Genomic DNA, 19,004 nt, shown 5'->3' on the forward strand with positions numbered 1-19,004 from the left:
ATGAAGCAGCTGCTGTAGGATGGGCCCTCTGGGGTGCAAAGGGAGAACTCCTCTTCCAGGATTTCTCATGGTGGAGAGGTTTTGATAGGTGCCAACTTGTGTGGCCACCGGTGTGTTTCATGGAAACTGAGAGAATCCATGCAAATTCTGCATAATGCCTAAGCTGAGTAGATTGTTCAGAAACTGGGTGTTCACTTTATAACAACCACACTGTCCACAGCTGCTAGCTTTGCAGTTACTGAAGTGCTTTCCATGGGAAATTTAGTACTAAAAATGGCACCTAAAGTGTTTTTTATTACCATGTCTATTTCATATATACCTGTGTGCGGCTTGGCGCTTCAGTAACTTGACCCATGTCACACACATGGGCTCAGTCTTAGCTGTTTAAGGGAGGTGACCATGTTAATTTGCCATTCTGAGCTCCTGATTTGACTTTAAAGAGGAAATGGTGACCTGAGCTTCGATGCTGTTGTCGGCTTTCAGTGTGGAACATGGTTAACCAAGTGGCCTGTGGCTTCCTGCTGGCTGGGATGACCATTCAGGGTGATGGCTGAAGAAGACAGTCTTAGTCAGAAAGAAATCTCCCCTCCACGGCAGTGATAGCATCCAGGTCCTGTGCAGTACAACGGCTGTCCGTTCGCCTGTCAGCCAGAGCATGTTGAAATGGAAACACACGGACCATTATTCTCTGTCCTTGAGTTCCCCTTGAGTCAGACTCCTTGACCTTGCTCTCCCAAGAGTCTGAGCTCCCCATGGTGTGGGTACCATGGACAGAGACTCTTGAATCTCCAAGTCCTCTTTCAGATCCTGGCTCTGCCATTTCCTGGCTCCATGACCTTGAACCATTTACTCAACCTTGTTGTGAGGTTTGGCTCCAGTACAAATGTGGGCATGGTACAGCAAGGGAACTGCCTGGGCTTTGTCCATGGTCACTGGAAAGGAGGCTTTGAATCCAAGGGATTTCCCAAGGAACAGGAGTGTCTTCTTCCCTAGTCCTATGCGTTTGGATCACACCACGTTTACATGATGGTGGCTGGCCATGCCACAAGTGCTGCCATGTGTCTGAAAGCTCAGGCCTGTGAGCCAGCCTGGCTGCAGGAAGGGGAAGGAACTGGATGAGCTGAAACCCCTGACCAGTAACTGAGCCCATCCTGCCTGTGCCCTGAAGTCCAGCAGAAGCTCAGACATCAGAGCTCACTGGAAATTCCTGGCTGATGAGCACACTAGTGGACCAGAGAGGACATGCCCTGTTGCCCAGGAAGAGGGCACACAAGCTCTGCCTGTGGGACCCTTGGCCTCTCCGTATGTGTCTGTTTGCTTGGTTGGTAGCTTTATGATAGAAGTGGAAGTAAAAAGCAAGCCTCTTTATGAGTTTAGGAGTCAGTCCAGCAAATCTTCAAACCTGAGGGGCTTGTGGGACTCCTAGGAATCGTAGCTGGTTGGTCAGGAGTGTGGGCCTGAGCCCTGCCCACCACCCTGTGGCTGGAGTCTGAAGTGGGACTGTCCTGTTGAGGCCTTGGTCCCTGACCTCAGGGTCTGCACTGAGGCTGGTGGTCAGCACCTGGATTATACAGCAGCTCATTCGAGTGTGACTATGTTAATAGTGATAACTATCTCACCAGGATTTTGTGATGACTAGTTAGTTAGTGTCTATAAAGCACTTAGACCAGTATGTGACTGAGGAATGACCAGGAAGGAAGGAAGGGGGGGAGGAAGACACGCTTCCTTCATCTTTCATTGGTGAACCATCAGCAAAGGCACCTAAAGCTGAGACCAACGTCCATGTGATGGAAGGTTGTAGCCTGACTCCAGCCGTGTGGGAAAATGGTGTGTTCCCAGGAGAAAGTCCACTGTCAGCGAGGAACAGCTTTGCCTGGGGGGACGGGGCTGTCGGGCTGCACTAGGGCTCCTGAGTGCCCAGCACTATGGACGCAGACACGATGCTGCTCTGTGAGGTTAGACCAGGGCTGGGAAGAGGACAGCCAGCAGGATCAAGGCCACAGATCAGAAGGGGCTGCTGATGGGTTGGTTGTAGGGTGATTTTGGCTGAGTGGCTGGTGGTGAGGCCCACCGTGGGACCTGGGAGTGGACAGTGTGAGCTGTCCTGCGTGCGTGCCCTCCTTGACCTCAGGGAAGGTGTCCATCACATTGGCTTGGACTGCGTTTGTGAGGTTACGTGGAGCCACAGTCCCGAGGCAGGCTCAGCTTACATCTGTCAAAGACGGCCAGCTCTGTGCTAGGGCTCCTCCTGAGGCCTCTGTGGCCGGGTGAAAACTCGTGGTTTGCACAGCCAAAAGTGGGCTACTCCTCATTCCCATCAAACTCTGTGCTTCAGGATGTAAAAACATCATTATTCACATTTGGTATCAGGAGAATCCGAATCCTGGAATGGAACAGCTTCGAACACAGCTGGGGACAGCTGTGTCTTGAGTTGGGGCCTGGGGACTCGGCTCTCGCTCAGCAACCTGAGCTGGGAACTCTGGCTCAGGAAGACAGCCTGGCTGTTCCCAGGCTCCTGGCACACGCCAGCCTTGCTGTCAGATTAGGAGAAGCAGCTGTGGAAGGGAGAACCTCCAGTGCTTGACTGGACACCACTCATGAGGATGCTCCTTTGGTCATGTCCCTTGTCCTGTGGACAGAGATGCTTGCATCAGCAGTACTGAGAAGCACATTCGTCTTCCGTGATGCTGAGGCACAGTGGTATTCTTGCCACTGGCCCCCTGGCCCTCTGGTTCTGCCCCCGTCTCTTGTTCTCCTGCTGGACGTGGTCCTTAAAGTGTGCTGCTGACGCCCAGTGACCTGAGCATGTTCCCAGCCCTCATGGCTTTGATCACCATTCCCAGGAAAATGGCGTCACTGCAGGTGGGGTCCAGTGAGACTCCCGCCGGTGGTGTCCACAGAACCAACCGTCAGTGCCCCTAGTGTAGCTGTCAAGAAAGCCGTGGCTGGAGGTGGCCAGTCTGGATTTTATTACCCTTTTATCCTGGGGATGTGTGAGTCAAGCACTGAAACACACACCCACGGGGTATTTCCGGGACAGCCTGTGTCTGCGGAGTAGATTTCGCTGTTTAAGACATGGATTGTCAGTGACCAGCAGCACTCATGGTCCTCTGCGGCTTTGTGGATGAAGAACGCACGTGCAGGTCTGCTCTAGCAGTGCCGGGCCTTACTCCAGAGGGAAGGTGGGTCTTGTTGGGAGATGCTGTCCCCCTCTAAGCACAGGGGCATCTGGAGCGAAGTCTCATTCTTTAGCAATGCCCTGGCTTGTCGTGGTCAGCCTGGAGCCTCACGCTTTGTGATCGAGCCTCAGAAGCTTACCAGGATCATTGCTGCTTGTCTTAGCCCCGGGTTCGTAGGTTCCTCCCAAGAAAGGAGCATGTAGCTTTTCTGACTGTGGGTAGTGCTCAGTTTCTCCTGATCAACCAGCGTGGCTCTCAGTGAGAAATCCGCAGAGAAGAGACCAAGCAGTGTAATGTGAAGGCATTATGTGTCCGAGCAGCTGCTGAATTTGGAGGTTGGATCAATAGACAATCAGGACAGTCTCTTTATGGGAGACAGTGTTTGTTTTAGTAATAATTTGGAAGCGAGAGCAAAGGCAGAAGTGATAGGTAAGAGAGAAGAAGGAAAAGCATCACCAGATCAGGGAACGCCAGCACTGAGGTGGTGCAGCTGGGCGTCCCGCGGCCGCTTCTCAGGTCCCGACTGGACGGTCCCCAGCAGAGCGTCCTCTCCACAGCGTGACTTCAGAGTCTCGCTTTCAGTGGGGCTCCTTAAATGCAAGTGAGAGCCTAGAAAGCCCCCATCTGACCTCCTGTGACCTAGCGGTCCCCTTGAGGACAAGCAGTGGGAGCTCAACTCTGATTTGGTGAGATGTCAGCAAGAACTTTGATGCAGAGCGGAGGCCAGTGATGTAGTGGCTGCTGCTGATGCTCCACCCTGAGCACAAAGGTGGAGGAACCAGGCTCAAGGGCTCTTGGTGCTGTTACGGTTCCAGTGTCTGAGAAATCCACTTCCAAAGTGCTGGCAGATTCACCGTCTGTGAGGCCTGTTCCCCCCTCAGGGACTCCCTGTGGTGTCCTCTCGTGGCGGAAGGACACAGCAGCACTCTGGGTCCTTTATAAGGGCCTCACTCCTCATTCCTGGGGGCTACACCCTCCTGACCCAGTCACCTCTACAGGTCCCACCTCTGGGCACTATTGCTTTAGGGAGTATGTTTCAACATATAAATTTGGGGACATGCACACTTTCAAACCCCAGTAGCCACCACTCTGCCCACTGAAATGCATGCATTGGTCAACTGAGCATAGAGTTGCTACTTAAATGCAGAACACCCAGTTTGATTTGAATTCTCAATAAAAGCCAATCATTTAGGATAAGTAGGTGCCAAAGATCGAATCTCTATTTGCTGAATCCGGGAAATCTAACCAGATCAGGCTTTTGAAAGAAGTGTCTTTCTCCTGATTAACAGGGAAGGTTTGTCTGTAAGCACTGATGTTTGTGTCCTTCTCGTCCCTTCCAACCCTATACGTAATATGTGGCTTGCAGATGCCAAGTGGCCTTGCATCCAAAGGAAGAGAGCAACTCTTAGCACGACAAGGCAGGAAGCATAAAGGAGATGGAAGCTGGGGAGCTTTCCCTTCTGGGTGGTTTGTCCCTGGCTGCTTGTTCTGTGAGAAGGACAGACGTCCATTGGCTTTTGATGCTGTGCTTAGTGGCTGATCCATGCAGCCTTAACACAGGCTCTGTAGCTCTGTGTCCCTGGGTGCCTTGCTCCTTGCTCCAGAGCTTCAGGACTGTCCTTCAGATGAGCCATGCTAATGCTGTTGACGGTTATGCGCTACGCAGAGGACCACCACACACAGTGTCCCCTGAGATCTTATCACCGAGTGACATCCCAGCGCTCTGAGTCTGAGTGTGAACCTTCTGTGCTGCTCACGGAGATGAAGGCTCCCCGTCACCTGGTTCTCAGAATGCGTCCCATGGACAAGTGCCACCCGACCGCGTGCCTGCACTCTGGCCTCTGGCGCTCCAGGGTGCGGTAAGCCTCCAAAAGGAGTTTCGTGACCCGAGCCAGCCTCTAATCCAGCACCATCAGCTGGGTCCCTCATAACCAGAGGACCTGATCCCCAGAGTTGTGCCTGATTACCCAGCGCAGTCTTCCCACAGCACCCTCAGCCTCAGTGGGTTCAGCTGTCGGCATACATGCCACCTGGGTAGGTTCTGGGGACTCTAAGGTAAATTACTTACGTGATTTCATTTCACCTTAATGAAGATACTTACTGTTTACTTATTTTAGCAATAGCGATTCATATCTGAATGTTGCTCTGTAGAACACAAAGGGCTTTTGCATCAGTGTCACTTAATATATGTCAAATTCTTTCATTTGGTAATAGGTTCCACAAGACACCCAGCCTGTCTACCAGTCAGATACTATGACTACTTTGCTAAAATTCTGCAGGTTATAATCACAAAGTTTTAGTAAAACCATCCACCTTTCCCCTAAAGTTTTTATGTAGGAATCCTACAGTCCAGCTGTGGACAGAGAGAAATGTCACAGAAGAGAGAAAGAATGATAAATGGGACATGCAAGGAGTCACTTCTAGTGACTGTTATACTTGAAACTTTCAGAGACCCTCTTCATGTGCACACAAAGCAAGGAGGTTAACATATCTTAGAGATGCTTCCCTTAAAGGAGCAGTGTTTGCATTTCTTTGTAGATATTTGCGGAGATCTGTTAAGATGCACGTCAGATGTTCTAAAGTCCATGCTGACTGTACTCCAGCCAGTTACATTGTGAGTCACAATGTAACTTTCAGCCAGGTGGTAAGCTGAAAATTTTGTGCTTTAAACACAAGTTAATCTTTTACCAGCATGATCTTAAAATTGTAAATTTTTTTTTAAAAAAAACTAAAAGTAATTTGGGGTTAGACCAAATATAACAATTAATTAAAATCTTTAGCATGAATCTTTGGCTCTCAGTGTTATAGAAGCAAAAACCCCCAAAGTCCCCGAGAAATCCTGCATGCAGCTGTGTGCCCAGCTTAGCACCGAGAGCCATCTGCTCCTTCATGACTTTAGCACCAAGATTATCGCCTCACCTATCTCACATTTGTTTCTATTAGATATTTTTGTTGCTGTCATTGTTGGCCTAGCATAGCTCAATGCAGCCGATTTTCTTTCATCTCTATAGTCTTCTAAATTTGCTTTAGTTATAATGGGCAATAATTGTTGCCTTTCTCAGTTTTTCTTTCCTTTTTTTGTTGTTGGTAAGTGGGACAGTTTATTGATTGGAAGAAAAAGAGAGGACCTGGCCCTGCTGACATTCACAAGTGGCTATTGCACTGTTATTAGCAGACCTCACTTCTTTATACATGGCTGAGATGGTGAAATTCAATCTTAAAATGAAATAAACTATGGAAACATAAAACAACATGGAAGAGACTCACAATGTAACATCGAGCCAGGTAGCCAAATACAAAAGAATAACATGGTATGTGGTACAATCTGTGAAGTTCAAAGCCAAGTGAAAGTAATCTGTACTGTTAGAAGTCAGACTGTCTTTGCAGAGCAAGGAGGCACTAGAAATCATGAAGAGTCACATTTCATTTCTTGATCTTAGCAGTGGTTACATCGATAATGTGTTCCACTCATAATGATTCATCAAAGTATATACTTATAATTAGTGAACTTTTCTGCAGAATGTTACTTTCTAATAAAACACGAGAAATCATAATCTACCATTAAAAGCACAATCTTGACAGTGATCTTATTAACCATATAGCTATTATTATTTCTTCTTTATATATGAACTTGTGCATTATGTGTGACAACCTAGTTCTTTGAGTACAGTCCCATTTTCATCTTCAGAAGTAAATCCTATTTCCTAGAGGCACGTTTGCTCTGCCTTTTATGTTTATGGAAGTAAGCAGATCGTGACTAAATCCGGTTGTGTTCAGAAGTGGTCATCTGCTGGAGTATCCTCTTTTGTTGTTTTCCACAGCCAGAGTAAAGAGTAGAGCTTTCTCCTGAATTGCTGTAACTGCCCTGGAAGAGAGCTGTTCCGTGCTCTTTCTGTTTATGGAGTCTCCCTCACCAAAACCCTTCTTTGGAACATACACTATTTTAGTCCCTTTTTCCCTCTGCTGCTTGTTGATAAATTTCTATTGCTAATCATTTCTTTTTTATAATCAAAGCAAGACTTGCTTGTTGGAGAAAATTAGCAAAGTGCAGAAAAATATACAGAAGTGTTTAATAAAAATCACTCGTTGGCCTCAAAGAAAAATTGCACCAGAGAAGTGAGGCCGGGGGAAAAGGCTTTCTAGACTATGGCTGTGGGAGTGAGAGGAACCAGCTGGGCTGAAGAGACCCTGGGAGCTGCCAGGTGCTGGCTGAGCTGGTGGCAAGCGCTGTAGGACCTGGGGAGGAGGTTGGTCTGTGCTGTGGCTCAGGTGGTTCCTCTTGTCCCTTATCAAAATCAGCCTTCCAGCCAGGCCCAGGAGTGAATCGGGAGGCTGAGGTAGGAGGATCTCAAGTTAAAGGCCAGCCTGGGCAACTAAGGGGCGGAGGAATTCAAGTAGCTCAGTGGTAGAGAGTTTACCCAGCATGTGCAAAGTCCTGGGATCAGTCCCAAAGACCATAAAAAAATTAAAAATAAAAATTCACCCTCCACCCTCTGCAGAGTCTGGAGAGAGAGTGCGTCTCCTTTGTTTTGAGTTCACATTTTAAAGATGGCTCCCAGTCCTGGAGGAAGACCGTCCTGCATTGTAAAGCAGGCAGGAGGCTGAGTTAAACATCTGGAAAAGGCAGAGAATTCACAGTGGTGAGTTCCTAAGGCCAGCACTCTAGGAAAAGGGAGGGCAGGGTCTGGGGCCAGGCTAGCCAGTGTCAAGTTCAGTAACAGGAAGGGGGAATGTCCAGGCCTTGGTCATGGCTCCCTTATGGTGAAATTGCTATTAACTGCACATTTCTTCTTGTCCTTTCTGTGTTCCCTCTTTTTGTTTTCCACTTGCCCTATCAATATGATCACATTTTATTTTAAAAGTAATCTATCAAAAATATTTTCCCATGGTTGATGAACATAAATACTAACTAAGCACTAAGAGTGTTTGTAGATGTCTTTTTACGGTTGTTAGCAATAGGTCCCAGGTCATATGATCTATGGTTTAACGGAATAAGTAAATGGTTGACATTAAAAAGGTGAAACATTATTGTCTGATCACAGACTGGGGGGCTCCATCGAAGCTTGTGCAGTATCTGCATTTTGCAAAGGTGAGGCTGTGACTTAGGTTTGAAGCCTTGGAGGATCAGGTGACCACAGGCAAATTCTGACTTCAGATGAGGTCGTGGGAATCCTAGACCAGGCCTCATTCCAAGTGAAATTCTCAGGGAATCGACTATCAATACTGCGATGATATTTGACACATAAGAGTTACTGAGCTATTTCACTAGACTCATTATTTCTTCCTTTTCGACATCCTTTACAAGTTATTATTTCTATTTTCCTAGTTTCTACTTTAACTAATACAACTACTGCTTTGTTTATCACTTTATGCTCAAATCTTGGGATATGTAAAACCTCTCATTTTTTTAAATTTCCCAACAAATCAGAAAGAAAGAGGTGATTGATATGTGAGAGAAGTAGATGAAGAAGGTCCTTTTCTGGAGGGAGAATGGGCTGGAGTAGGCCATGTTACCTGGGGCCTGAGCTCAGGGGCACTGGGTGTGGACCTGTGGGGTTCACCTGGCTTTTCCAGTGCCCACTGGGTCTCCAGAGCAGCTTCTCCTCTTTACCCATCTGGACAGCAAGCCTAGAGAGGTACACACGCACAGGGTTGTTTTCCAAAACGAAAATTATTCACTCACTCAGGGTGTTTACAGCAGGGACTGTCCAGTGTTAAGTGCCAGAAAACTAGAGAGATGCTAAAACACCCTGTAAATGAGCCTTCACATAATGGAGAAGACAGGGAAATGACAATGATCATGCTAGAAGACTGTCAAAGAGGCATAGGGCCTCCCCTCAGGCCTCTAGGAAGGATGAATAGAAGCCACAGCAGACAGGTCTCAAGTGATGGGTTGCTTGTTATTTGATGGTATTAAACAGACCCATATATAAATCGTATAAGCGTTGTAAGCATTCCCCTTTTATGGGATTCCTTTCAGTTAGAGACTGGTCTTGTGAGTGAATCTGTTTGGAGGGGAGGCAGAACACCAAAAGCACAGGTAACAAAAGAAAACCCGACCACCGGGGCTACCTCACACTAACAGGCTTTGACTAGCAAAGGATCCAGCCAGCAGAGTTGACAACCAACCTTCAGAACTGCAGAAAAGAGTTGTAAACCGTGTACGTGCTAAAGGTAGATACCCAGCATAGATAAGGAGTTTACACGACTCAATAGCAAAAACTTGGAGGATAAAATTCCTTGGTTACAAAAAGGGTGAATGCCCTGAATAGACACTTTCCCGGAGCAGACATGCCAGTGTCCCACGGCTCTGTGGAAGAGCATCACCAACCATCAACACCACGGCCTGATACCCTGCCTGCGAGGGTAGCTGTTGTGGGGAGACAAGAGGCAACAAGGGCTGGTGAGGGGGGAGCAAGGAGAGTGTGGCATTGTTCCTGGGGATGTAGTTGTGCACAGCCATTATAGAAAACAGCACTGTCTGCCAGGTCTGGATAGACATCCAGGAGAAAGGAAGCCAGGATCTCAAAGAGATGTCTGCACCCCATGTTCATTTCAGCCTCATCCACGATGGCCGGCATGGAGAGATGCCTCTGTGTCTGTGCTGGGTGATAAAGACGTTCAGGCGCACAAGCGCAATTGCGTGTTATTGAGCTATTGAGACAAATCCCCTGGGTCACAGTAATGTGGAGGACCTGGAAGACAGGATGGAAAGAGACACAGGCTAGGCACAGGAAGACTAACCTGCCTGATCTCATTAGACGTCTGAAGACGTCTACGCTCAGAGCAGAGAATGGTGATTGCCAGCGCTGGGGGCGATGCTGGCCAAAGGGCACTGACTTTCAGCTCCAGGTGAACAAGTTCCGGGACCTCATGTACAGCATGGGTGGTGACAGATGTTCAATTAGCATGATTGTGGTGGTCATTGCATGGTGTATGTTGAATCACCCACATTGCACACCCTAAATACATTCTGTATCTAACAGTGACAATATTTTAAAATTAAAAGAATTCAAATGAAAACCACATTGAAAAGCCACTAACATATCTAAGGATAATTGTTTCCCAAGGGCACAAAGAAGGGATGAAACCACTTGTGTATATTGCTGGTTATTTTAACTGCCCAGCTATGTATGTTTCTACTGTCATTCAGCTGTAGACCTGCAAGGGTCAATGTACTGTGTGTAACTTAGGCCTCAATAACCTTGTAGTAGAAAAGAGAAAATCACATCAGGCTTCAATTTGAATCTAACCACTCCTGTAGACCATATGCAATAATTATGTTTACCTAGGTTGACTTGATTAAATATGCTTGCATTTCTGTTTTGTATTTGTTTTTTGCTCAAAATATTGCCCATGATTCTACTTTTTAAATCATAAACTGAATTATGTTTCAATTAATCACAAGATTAGGCCTTTCTTCTCTTGTTTGCAATCCATTTTCACATTTAAGGATGTTATGCCTTTCAAAATTTTAAATTGCTTATTGATTTTTCAATTACAATTAAATATATATCTGTAAACATTTTCTTTTAGAGTTAAAATTAATGTTTTTTTTCTTTTAGAGATTAAATTGAATGGAATTCGAAAGTAATAGAAAACTTGACAGGTGTCCCATTGTTATTTTCCCCTACAGTTTATAGAAACTGTTTCTTCTTTGAGTGAAACCACATTCGATAGTCCAGCTCTCCTGTAGTTTTTGATTGATGAGACAACGTTAGAAGAAAACTAATTGTGGTATCGATTGCTTCCTGCAGTGGTCCCATGGTGCTTCCAATTGCCAAGCAAGACAGTTTGTTGGAAAAAGACATCATGTTCAGAGATGCAACAAAGAGTGTGTGTGCCCAGCAGCCTCAGGATGGGACCCCGGAAAGCAGCCTGGTGAACGGCCCCAGCAAGCCCGAGCAGGTACTCACAGCGTCTCGAAGCCTTCCTCGGGAGGCGTGCTTTAAGTCCAAATGACTCCAAAACAAGGATCTGCTAGTCCCCATTCGCAGAAAAATGAATGGGTGCATAAGTCAGTATTTTGATTGCAATTCCCACGGGTAAGTAGGGCTGTGTTCTCCTAAATGACGAGCACAGTTGCTGCTGTGTTTGCATTGGCAGTTGGATTTTGACGGTCTTTACCAACCTACGTAAATGGAACCTCATCCAGGGTCCCTTCTTGCAGATTTCCAGTTGAGTGCTTGCTCATTGTTTTGAAGATTGCATAGTCTGCATTTTTCTGTTTCCTGCAGTTATCCAAATATACACAAGAAGAGGAGGAGCAAAGAGTCATTAAGAGCCATTTATCTTTAGGAGTAAACATATGGGGTGTGTGTGTGTGTATGTGTGTGTGTACATGCACACACAGTTCCCAAGCTATGGGATGCACTTGGGAGTCGGGAGGGATTACAGAAATTAATGTATTTTCTTTCTTCATTGCCACAGAAATAAATAATTTTTATATGTTTAGTGTTTTTTAAATGGCAGAGTGGTTTACATTTTTAAAAACCATTTTGTTGCATCTGATTCTGAATAGATTATTTTAGCCAGGTTTTCTAAACACCCTCTTCTCAGGATCCCATGTAATATAGGAAGCTTTAGACAAATCAAACTGAAGCTTTTTGGTTTTTTAATTTTTATTGGTATCGTTTTGAAATATTTTCTTAATTGGTTATAGAAATGTGTGATTAATTTGATTTCCTACTGTTGAGGTTTTCTGACATTCAAGAAATTTTCTAACACAATTGCAACCAATGCATGATTTGGAGTCAATGTTTTTGTGAGAATTTATAATGCTTCTGTTAATTTGCCTTTAAGCTATTAATTATATGTTGAGTTCAGCAGTAACACAATGGCAATTACTTATTAATTGAAGAAGTGCCCAGTAAGTCAACTCTTTTGTCAAGGTCCTGCAATTTTCCCCTGTGGATTCAGAACAATTTATGACGAGCAATTCAGTTGCATTTAAGTGGCAATTTAACATGCTATTTCTAAAAGACAGAAAATGCTCCTTTAAAATGAGCAGGCCTCCATGATCCTGAGGCTCGAAGTGGCCTTTCCTGCTTAACGTCAGCCCCTGTCCTTGTCCTGTGTCCTGGCACCCGTCATGTCCTGCTTGGTTGTTACCTGGGCGGGACCGGTGGTTGCCTCGTCTCCTGCGCTGTGGCACCTCTCTCAGACCCGTGTCTCCCCACACATGTCACACCCTGGACCTTCTTGGCCTCCAGGGTCTGGGTGGCTCTCTGCCGGGGAGGGCAGTGCATTTTCAGGATGATGCACTCCGGTGTCATGGGAGGGTATTAGCCAGGCCTTCCGAAGCCACCAAGTCTGGTCAACATTTTTTAGAGAGGTCCATAATGTAGAGAAGTTTTTAAAATTAAAACAGAACCATTTAGCATCTCTCCTTCCAGATTTTTGTAAAATGTCGGTCTCATCACAAATGGTAACTATGTTAATGAATATTCAGGGCTTGATTTAACCTTTCTTTTAATTTCTGAGAACAAATGAGATGAACATTAGCTTTTATATTATCTCCAAGAAAACAGAGTTTTTCTCTTGCTGTTCAAAAACATCCCAGACAGTTTGGTCCTCCCCAGTCGGCGTGGATTGACTGCGCGTGAGATTCTGCGCAGTGGTGTCTTCTCTCCTCCGCCATCCGCTGACCTCACCTAATGCCTTGCACATCCCCCAGGCTTCGTTCCTTCAAAGTAAATTTAGATCATTGTGCAGAATACTGACCCACAGCAACACTCTACATTGACTGACACTCTCCCTTAAAAATTCCTCTACCCACTGTTTGAGTCCCCAAAATATTTCAGGACACAGTTTATTACCCTCTTTTGATATTTTTGCTCAGATTTCAAACTGAGTTTTAAATGGATCAAACTTAAGAGAGTGAAGCAAATTACCCAGAACCACAGGCATCTTTGACCTGGTATCTGGGGCTCTTTTGGGTTCACTGCAGCAAGCTCTGGCTCAGCTCCCACCGAAGTCGGGAGCAGTCAGGGAAAAGGCCCACAAGCCCACCACTTGGCAGCGGGCAGTAGGAGGGCTTGTTCCGCCATTGGTCACGGTGGCAGGGAAGCTTTGAGACACGTAGTAAAGTGTTTCTTGTGTTTCATGCTGTCCTGTGAGGACACCAGCCACCTCCTCTTCGGACACTCTTCCCATTCTGGACTGTTGGCTGCTCTGACCCTGAACCCTTGTCCTTATCCCACACGTCAGACCATCTCTCTTGCCTAGGGATGTCTGGTCCTCAGAGAGAATAATCACAAAGAACCAAACTGAACGGTGGACCCCAGGTACCAAGAGCAGCCTTGAAATGGTGGCGGCCAGGGGCCTGCAGACCCAAGCCCTCCCGCACTCCGGCTCACGCTGCCTCTCAGCGAGTCTCCTGAGCCCTTCTGGATCCTCTGTTCTGAACCACGTTTGTAGCAAACGCCACAGTGGCCAGTCCTGGAGGGGACGGGCAGCCTTGCCTTGGTCTGCTCCTCTGACGCGGGCTCCCGTGTTCCTGACCTTCCGTGGACGTGGGTGGTGTGCGTAATTCAGCCCACGGCTTTTCTTCTACTTCAGCTTTTCCCCGCCTTGACATGAGCTGTCACTGTGCCTGTGACAGCTGCATAAAGAAGCCACGTCACGGATGTTCCTGATTCCAGTTGGTCATCAGAGTTTCCTTCGGTGTTATTTTGGAATCTGGATGAGCGCGGGGTCCGGCCCTGATTCACTCAGCGTCCTGTCTGTCACAAACCAGGGAGTGTCCACATCTTGGCCCCAGCCCATTGCTTTCAGCCCCTGGCAGCAGCTGGACTGGAGGTGGCAGTCTGGGGATGCCAGGGAGCCGCCCCTGGGACAAACGCCAGCCTCCGTCACACTGCACGTTTTTGTTTTTCTATGTGTGCAGGAAGAAACTGGCATTGAGATGGCTAGGGTGGTGGTTGACAGAGGAATTGTATTAGTCTAGTGATGATGCTTAAAGAGAATCATCTTGCTCATCTTTCCCCTTTGATGGTTGCTCTTGGAGTTACATCTGCACGCTCACTTGTTGCAGATTTTGCTTTATTTTTGTGTTGTTCCAAGACACTGGATCGTGGCAGGTTGGTGGCTCACGCCTATAATCTCAGTAACCCAGGAAGCTGAGGCAGGAAGATTGCCAGGTTTGGGGCCAGCCTCCGCAACTGAGCAAGACCCTGTCTCAAATATTCAAAAGTAAATAAAACGGGCTGGGGTGTGTTCAATGGTCACGGACCTCAGATTCAGCCACCGTATCAAAAACAAAACAGACCAGATATTGAATGGTGTCATGGATTCATATCACACACGCACGTCACATGGGTCGTTAATCTTGTCTTTATACACACACCCTACATTTGTAGTTTAGAGGACATTGATGACTGTGCCTAAGATTTTGTTCTTCAAGAGAATCTTGCAAAGACATTAGAAAGAAAAGGTATTTATATCTACCCCTAAATCAATGACGAAAGACCCCTGAGGGCCTCTCTCTGTGTAGACGTTTCCCTCCATGAAGTGCATGCGAATCCACTTGTTTCCCAGACTCCTCGGGACACGAGGGCAGACATTCCAGTCTGTGGTCCTAGACTACAGTGAAGTCATCCTTTAGTAAAGCACACTTCATTCTTGTCCAGTTGATCCTGGTGAGAGCTCGGCTCGGTCGCCCACAGCTGTGCCTGGCGGCTCTCCTTGCCTGATAGGTCCGTCCACCTCTCCTCTTCTTCCTCCTCTTTTCTCTCTTTTGTGTGCTAAATCCCAATGCCTGGCAAACAGTAGATGAGCAAGAAAGCTCAGGGAAATTCTGGGCGTGTTCCCTGTTTACCATCATCTGCCGCAGTGTCTTCACCCATACTCGGCAGTTCCTTTCCAGCTTCTGCCTCTCACCAGCTGTGTGGCCCTAGGAAAATTGTCACCATTTCTGGGCCTCAAGCACTTCATCATTGGTTCAGAATGGTGCCACACTGCAGTTGGTTAAGGCTACGACAGTGAAAGCCAAACTTTAAAAAGTCACTGTTCAGCAAATAAGTTTTTCTCAAAAGGAGTATGAGGAAGAGCCACATTTCTAAGAGAATTGCTGAGGGTCTTGTTGAGGGCGGCGTGGTGAGTGACAGAATTCTTTGCTTGGACAGATTTCACTCGGGCCTTGGAGCTTCCGTAGGCCCACCTGCACCTCCTTGTAAATCCAGTTATAAGGAAAGCAGCCTGTCAGGTCACTGCCGCCAGAGGCCTTGTGGTCACCCTCTCTAGCTGACCAGGCCCCTCTTCTTCCACCTGCGCAGATGGGGCCCAATGGCCCTGGTCCCGGGTAGGAGTTCTGTTAGGGCAGTTGACAGGACCCCTCCCCTCCAGTGACCTGCCACCCGGCCTCTCCCAGCTGTGACCGCTCTTGTCCATGTGTGTTCAGAGGCTCATCCCAGGGCCCTGCAGGGGTCCCTGTCCCACCTCCATGCCCAGCACCGTCTTCTGTACCGCGCTCCGGCAAACGTCCCCAAAGAAGTCCCTCTTCAGTGAGAGATGGACCTGGGGTGCTCCACACGTGGCCGTGAGGTCACGCCTCCCCGAGCCTGCGAGGCCCAGGACAGCACTGTGTGTGTGCTCTGATAGGTCAGGGACAGCCTGGGAAACAGTGGGTGGGTGGACTTTAGGGACTCACGGCAAGATTCCATCACGGGACGATCACCTGATATCTGAAATCCAGCCTGATGTTTAGCTTTTACAATGTGTCATATTTTTCACTTTATAAACATTTAGCTAAGATGATAAAACACCCACTGTTTATGTTTAAATCATTTAGCAATGGCACACAAAATTAATAATGCAATATCTGATACCAAATATAAAATGCAACACAAATACGGAATGCAGACCTGAACAGGCATAACACAAACAGGCTGTGATTAAAATCTGACCGTGGGCATCCGTGTCCTCTCAGGGACGCGGATAGGAATATCCTGTGTTCTTTACTCTCCCTGTGTGACGTAAGAAAACCAGTGCTGCAATATTATGTCCAGGGTCTACTTTTCAGAGCATGCTCGATAAAGTTGACCACTGCACATTCCCAAGCTAGATATTCATGTAGTTAAAGAATCCAAATTCATCTGTCTTCTTATTTAAAATATGGCTCAGTTTTTAAGCTCTGCCTCCCAATGTTGGGAGGAAAAGAAGGCTCTGTTTTCCTCCTGGTGGTCACCCCACCCTCTCAGCTTCTTAAGAGTATTATAAACAGAATAAAAGTCACACAGACCCGGACCCTGCTTTGCACATCTGGCCCCTCCTAACGATGCAGAAATTGAGCTCCATGAACGGTGGCAACAGGAGACGGAAGACTGGGTTCCCAGTGCCAGCTCTCTGTCCTGCCGAGGACTTCAGCTGCCTGGACTGTGGTGCGGGGAGGGCTGACAGGTTGAAGGGACCTTGATGGACACCGTGACTGAGTGACAGTGTCGTGCGGGGGTGTGCGCGTGCGCACTCTGGGTGTGGAGCACGGGTCTGTCTCATCCCACTCCCCTGTGGCTCTGGATTTTTCCATCTGTATTGATCCGTGTGGTCTTTTCACAACAGCTTCACACTCAAGTGGTCCTCACACTTTTGACGTGAGGTCGCAGACGGAACCTCCAACCGTGGCGACAGCCGACTGGAAAGCTGTGAGAACTGACCACACTTGTCTGTTCCTCAGGTCAAGCTAATGCCTCCGGCTCCCAACGATGACCTGGCGACTCTGAGTGAGCTCAACGACGGCAGCCTGCTGTACGAGATTCAGAAGCGCTTTGGGAACAACCAGATATACGTGAGTGCCCTCGGGTGGCCTTCTGCTCCGCCCGCCCCTCCCGGCCTTGGACCTGCAGACCCTGCAAGCACCGGGCTCCTGGTAGCTTCTGCTCCTGGTGGAGGCCAGGTCCAGTGCCCTGGAGTTCAGGTTCATTCTGGTTCATTTATATGGGGCAAGTGCTGCCGGGTTCCAAGTCTCAGAGCTGGTTTAGATGCGAGTGTAGACTGAGCAAGACGTGAGTACTCACCACCGTTGAACTTTCCTGCTGTCACCATGGCCATGAAGGTCTTGCTGGACCCAGCAGGATCGGCCAGTCACTTGTCAGAATGCCGTGCCCCCGCTCCTTGGCTCTACCCTGCCTGGCCTGGGAGAGACAGTGAGACAACTCATTGACTATGCATGAGGGCTGCTCGTTTGCAGGGGAAGAGAAACGGTTATTGTTGTAAATCATCAGGAAGCTCCTCTGTGTGTAAAGTAGATAATTCGTACACAGATTTCTGATAACAGGATGCGAAAATATTACCAGAAGACAAAGAGTACAGAGAGTCGATTTGCAGTGGCCCTTCCTGGTGAGGATGTCCCTTCTTCCAACGCCCACGACAATGTAGGCACCTCGTCATCTGAAAGCCCGAGGCTGTCCCCTCCCTCCTTTGCCCCCACTCCCTTTGATTGTTATTTTCTGCACAGAGCAGAGAGCAATCCAATCAGAAGGTCTGCAGAGAAATCTGATTATGCACATACCTGTTATCCTTCCTTGATAATACCCATTTTTCCTAATCTACTGAGAAATTGATTAAGTAATTTCCATGTAAATGTGAAGTATGAGATTTCTTTACAAGTCATAAATTGTTAGATACTGATTAGTCTATGAAAATGCAATACAGCATCTTGACGCTTGGATAAATTGCCTGCCACCGTAAATACACTTAAAATTAAATACTTCTATCAAAATTAATGAAAGTGAGTCATTGGCATTAAGTGGCGAAAGCTGATTGCTTTGGTCTGTGACCACCCTGGTACTTTTGTAAGGTGTGCGTGGTTTGCATCCCCGATATCATATTTACTCTTCTTTTTAAGCTTTTTACTCTTAATTACAGTGCTGCCTTCCTGCCATGCAGAAAGACTCTGGATGTTGGTGTTCCTCTCTCCAGGCTCCCAGTGACTGGGGTCCTAGCTCTCCACTATGCCCAGCCGTCCTCTGTGGCCCCGCTCTTAAGCCACCAGCCCCTCTCCAAGGCCGGCCCTGCCTGCCTCTGGGGGCTTCGTTCCTGTCAGTTTCCTCTCACAGTGAACTGAAGTCACTTTCACCCACAAGGCCCTCTGGAAGCCTCTGTCTGCACGGTTGCCTGTGGTTCTTATGTTTCTCCTAGAGGCAGACCACTGTCCTTGTCCCCAGGCTAGAACCTCAGCTACAGGACTGCATGCCCTGCACCTGGGTCCTGGGCCAAGCACCAAGGACTTCCCTGCTCATCCCTCAAGGGCCTGATGTCGCTTCCCTGCCCGTCCTGGGGCCTCCCTGAGACCTTTCTCTTCCCCCAACTTTATGTTTCTTCCCCATGAAAGACGGGGGGAGCCTCCACTCAGGTGTTCTCCAGTGAGCCTCCCGAGCTGCAGGCTGTCAGGGTGGACTGTCACTAGCACGGCATCTCTGTTGGTGCCTGGTTGACAGCTGGCTCCCGTGCTGGGTGCTGGGCACACCTGGGTGTGGAACCACGCTGGTCATGCTCTCATGAGGCCTGTCCAGTGTTTTTCAACCCAGCAACAGACTCTTCTGCCAGTGTATCCCAGTCCTGGCTCTAACATGTCTTCAGGATAAATCTTGCTCTGCTCAGTTTCTCTCTCTCTCTCTCTCTCTCTCTCTCTCTCTCTCGATCATCAGAGTTAACATCGCCTGGGTTTCTTAAATTCATGTAAGATCTAAACTTGACATGGTGTGAGGCCTGGCTTTCCTGTCCCCTTACCTGAAATATTGAAGAGCTAAGCCACCTAGGATCCATGTCGTCAAAGGACTGCTCTGAGTTATGGTGTCTGATTCACCTCTAATGGGTCGACATGCAATT

General features: G+C 47.7%; 1 protein-coding gene across 4 annotated transcripts in view; it reads left to right on the plus strand.

The window, feature by feature from the left end:
* The window catches only part of Myo16 (myosin XVI), a 524,759-nt gene that overhangs the window by 258,450 nt on the left and 247,305 nt on the right, over positions 1 to 19,004 (plus strand). For all 4 annotated transcript variants that reach the window (XM_078016333.1, XM_078016334.1, XM_078016331.1 and 1 more), the window contains exons 10-11: positions 10,937 to 11,087; positions 16,852 to 16,962. In XM_078016333.1, coding sequence (XP_077872459.1) covers positions 10,937 to 11,087; positions 16,852 to 16,962 — 262 coding nt within the window. The remainder of the gene's footprint in view (positions 1 to 10,936; positions 11,088 to 16,851; positions 16,963 to 19,004) is intronic.

This window comes from Ictidomys tridecemlineatus, chromosome 6 (assembly GCF_052094955.1).
Source record: "Ictidomys tridecemlineatus isolate mIctTri1 chromosome 6, mIctTri1.hap1, whole genome shotgun sequence".
NCBI classification, from domain to species: domain Eukaryota; kingdom Metazoa; phylum Chordata; class Mammalia; order Rodentia; family Sciuridae; genus Ictidomys; species Ictidomys tridecemlineatus.